The sequence below is a fragment of the Nanorana parkeri genome, unplaced genomic scaffold (genome assembly GCF_000935625.1).
Source record: "Nanorana parkeri isolate BGI_ZX_2015 unplaced genomic scaffold, ASM93562v1 scaffold393, whole genome shotgun sequence".
Classification (NCBI taxonomy): Eukaryota; Metazoa; Chordata; class Amphibia; order Anura; family Dicroglossidae; genus Nanorana; species Nanorana parkeri.
The window spans coordinates 451850-455165 of NW_017306661.1; the positions used below are offsets into that span (position 1 = coordinate 451850).

Here is a 3316-nt window from a genome sequence, read left to right on the forward strand (position 1 = left end):
TTTTTCTAACAGCTACTAAAAAAGATGGACTTATCCCAGAAGATCTCAATGACGAACATAGCTCCAAGATTAAGAGAAATAAGTGAGTAGAGAATCAGTGTCAGCTTTACCATCCATTCCTCCTAATATTAAGCCTGTTCCATAAGACAGCTCAGTATACAGTGATGATGTGCTACAGTGTACTAACACATAGCAGCCAATCAGATTAATTGTACTAGAGAGAGATGACTGGATGTTTAACTCTTATTGGCTGAACTGGAGTCAGACGTTTGAAAAAGCGTCAAAAGCATAATGTGGAATCTTATAACTGTCATAATATTTCTGATTCTATCCAGCCCCTTTTGTGATTCACACATTTACTAAAGCCAGGTGGGTGACAACACTTTATCTGTTAGGCTAAGTTCACAAGGGCAGCAAAGGGGCAGTAAAAACATATGATGGACCTTCATTTTTACCACTCCCCAACCGCCTTCCCTTCAAATTTACATGGCGGTCACTCAGGTACATATACATTGCCATGGTCTCGGTAAGATGAATTTAACTCAGCATGTCATATAACATACTGGGGTTGATTTACTAACCTAAACACACACACACACCAGGTGTGTGTGATTTTCACACAGCAAAACGTATTTATCAACCAAAAAGTCTCTAAAAGCATATTTCCACTAATGCCATATATGGAAAAATCATGCACATGATGCATATATAATGCTGCTTCACAGTTTAGACAAAAATGGTTAGCTCATGCATTTACATTCCTGCATTCATCAACGCAAGCAACATAACATAGAGCTAATTTACACCACATTACCTTGCAATTCATTGCAGGGCTTTGAACAACACACCTGCTGGGTGTGTACACACTACAAAGGTGTTTCGATTCCTCCCATAGATCATGCTGGGAGGGAACACACTACAGAGGTGTATACACGTTCGTGGTGTGTTTAAAAGGTTAGTAAATCAACCCCACTGTCTAAATGCTAACTGAGATCTTAGATCACCTTCAGATTTTTCTCCCGCTGTCTTCCATCCCCCCTTTTTTTTCCATGCGTTCCCCTGTTCCTGTTGACTTTCCTGTGCTATAATTATCTACTTGCTTTTCTGCTCTTGTACTCTGATACTACAATTCAGGGCCACATATGTTATTGGGTTTACTTCTTCAGACCCCCCTACTCCATGTCCTTGGGAAGACACCCCCTCCCACTAACGGAATTTTTTTGTGGTTTACAGTATATAGAAGATATGCTTATCTGGTACTTGGGAAATGGACTTCCATGTAAGATTTTTATCTATATGTCCATTGAATAGCCCATTGTATCTTTGCCCCCTGTCCGGGAAAATGTGAGCTCTGCCTTGGGTTTCTTGTCATCTTTATTGTGTTCTATATTGTGTTTGTCTTTACTATTTTATTTGCACTGTGTTTTTTTTATCCTTTGTTATATACATTTTATTGAAACATAATTGCGATATAAATTAAAAATAGAGAATTAAGGAAAAAAAACCGGCATGTAGCATTTGGCAAGTGGTAGATATGTAAGCTGCAGAAAAATTCAGTTTGGTTCAGATTTTTCGTTATTTTGGGATTCGGGTCCGAAATTCACTTCGGATCGCGGTTTTGGATTCGGACGAAATCCGATTTTTGTTAGTTTCGGATGAGTTTACGAACGGATATTCGTTGCAACTACCACAGAAAACTATATACAGATATTAATACTAAAGCTGGAGCTCCGAGACCCAAATGGCATTCGGGAGTCCGAATTTCGGGAGCTCCAGAAAGCAATACAGGTATGGGAGACATATACATAAATAATATTAAAGCTGAGTCTTCCAGACCTGAATGGCATTCGAGAGCTCACAAATGCTATTCGGAAATTCAGACCCCATTCAGGTCTTGGAGCATCAGCTTTAGTATTTGTATCTATATCTATCTATATCTATGTATTTATATGTAATTAGTATTCTGTAGTACTAATGAATATTCGTTGCAGCAACATTGGGAGCCATATACTGTATACATAAAAATAAAGCTGAAGCTCCCAGGCCCAAATGGCATTCGGGAGCTCCCGAATGCAATTTGGAAATTTGGAAACGGAAATTCGGATTCGGACACATTCGGATGCATTGGAATTCGGACATTCGGATGTGTCTGAATATCATGATATGGATCAGGCTCCGAGTCCAGTAGCTGCAACAGCAGGAACAGTTGTAGTCAAACAGTCCGAGTTCGGCACACAAGCAGATGGTAGTAGTATAGGAGAAGGCAGAAATGTAGTCAGAGATCAAACCAAGGTCAGTAGCCAAAGGTATCAGGTATGAAGTGGAAGACGATGAGAGTAGTCAGTGAATCTGCAGCCAAAGGTCGGTACACTGGTAGCCGTATGAGCGGATTGTATCACAGGAGGAGCAGGAAGCAAGATATTGGCAGGAGCACAATAATCTGGCAAACAGGAAGTGCTGTGGCATGGCTTAAATAGGAAGTTCAAGGGAAGTTCAAGGGAGGAGCAAGGAGTTCAGAGTTCAGCAGAAGCTAGGTTTACCTGAGGATTACACAAGAGATCAGGCACGGAGCTATCCAAGGTTCTAAGGTAGCTCAGCAGGTAGAACCACTGTCAGCTACAGCAGAGGCCCTGGGTTCAGATGCGGTTCCTGACACTGAGGGGGTGATTTACTAACCTAAACACACGCACGCACTAGGTGCGTGTGATTTTTACACAGCAAAATGTATTTATCAACCAAAAAGTCTCTAAAAGCATATTTCCACTAATGCCGTATATGGAAAAATCATGCACATGATGCATATATAATGCTGCTTCACAGTTTAGACAAAAATGGTTAGCTCATGCATTTACATTCCTGCATTCATCAACGCAAGCAACACAATGTAGAGCTAATTTACACAACATCACCTTGCAAATCACGCAGGGCTTTGCACAACACACCTGCTGGGTGTGTACACACTACAAAGGTGTCTAGATTCCACCAATAGATCATGCTGGGAGGGAACACACTACAGAGGTGTATACTTGTTCGTGGCATGTTTATAAGGTTAGTAAATCAACCCCTGAATGTCCAAATTTTGGAACATTCGTACAAATTTTAATTCGGAACGAAACGAATCACACATGTCTAGTAAGTAGTACCTACCAAATATGGCATGCTGAAACACATTTGCTGCTTGCAAAACATGCCCATTTAAGTGTTGGGAACTTTCTCCAATGAGGACAAAAACATATTTCTAGATGGGAAAGGTTTAGAATCTCTGTGTTTTTATTTCTGTCTGTACCTTCCTGTACCTTCCTGTCCTGGTCAAAAT

General features: G+C 40.5%; 1 protein-coding gene across 1 annotated transcript in view; it reads left to right on the top strand.

Moving 5' to 3' along the window:
* Positions 1–3316, top strand: part of TCERG1L (transcription elongation regulator 1 like) — a 142852-nt gene that overhangs the window by 124923 nt on the left and 14613 nt on the right. The window contains exon 9 of the mRNA XM_018559413.1: positions 13–82. Within this exon, the coding sequence (XP_018414915.1) occupies positions 13–82 (70 nt within the window). The remainder of the gene's footprint in view (positions 1–12; positions 83–3316) is intronic.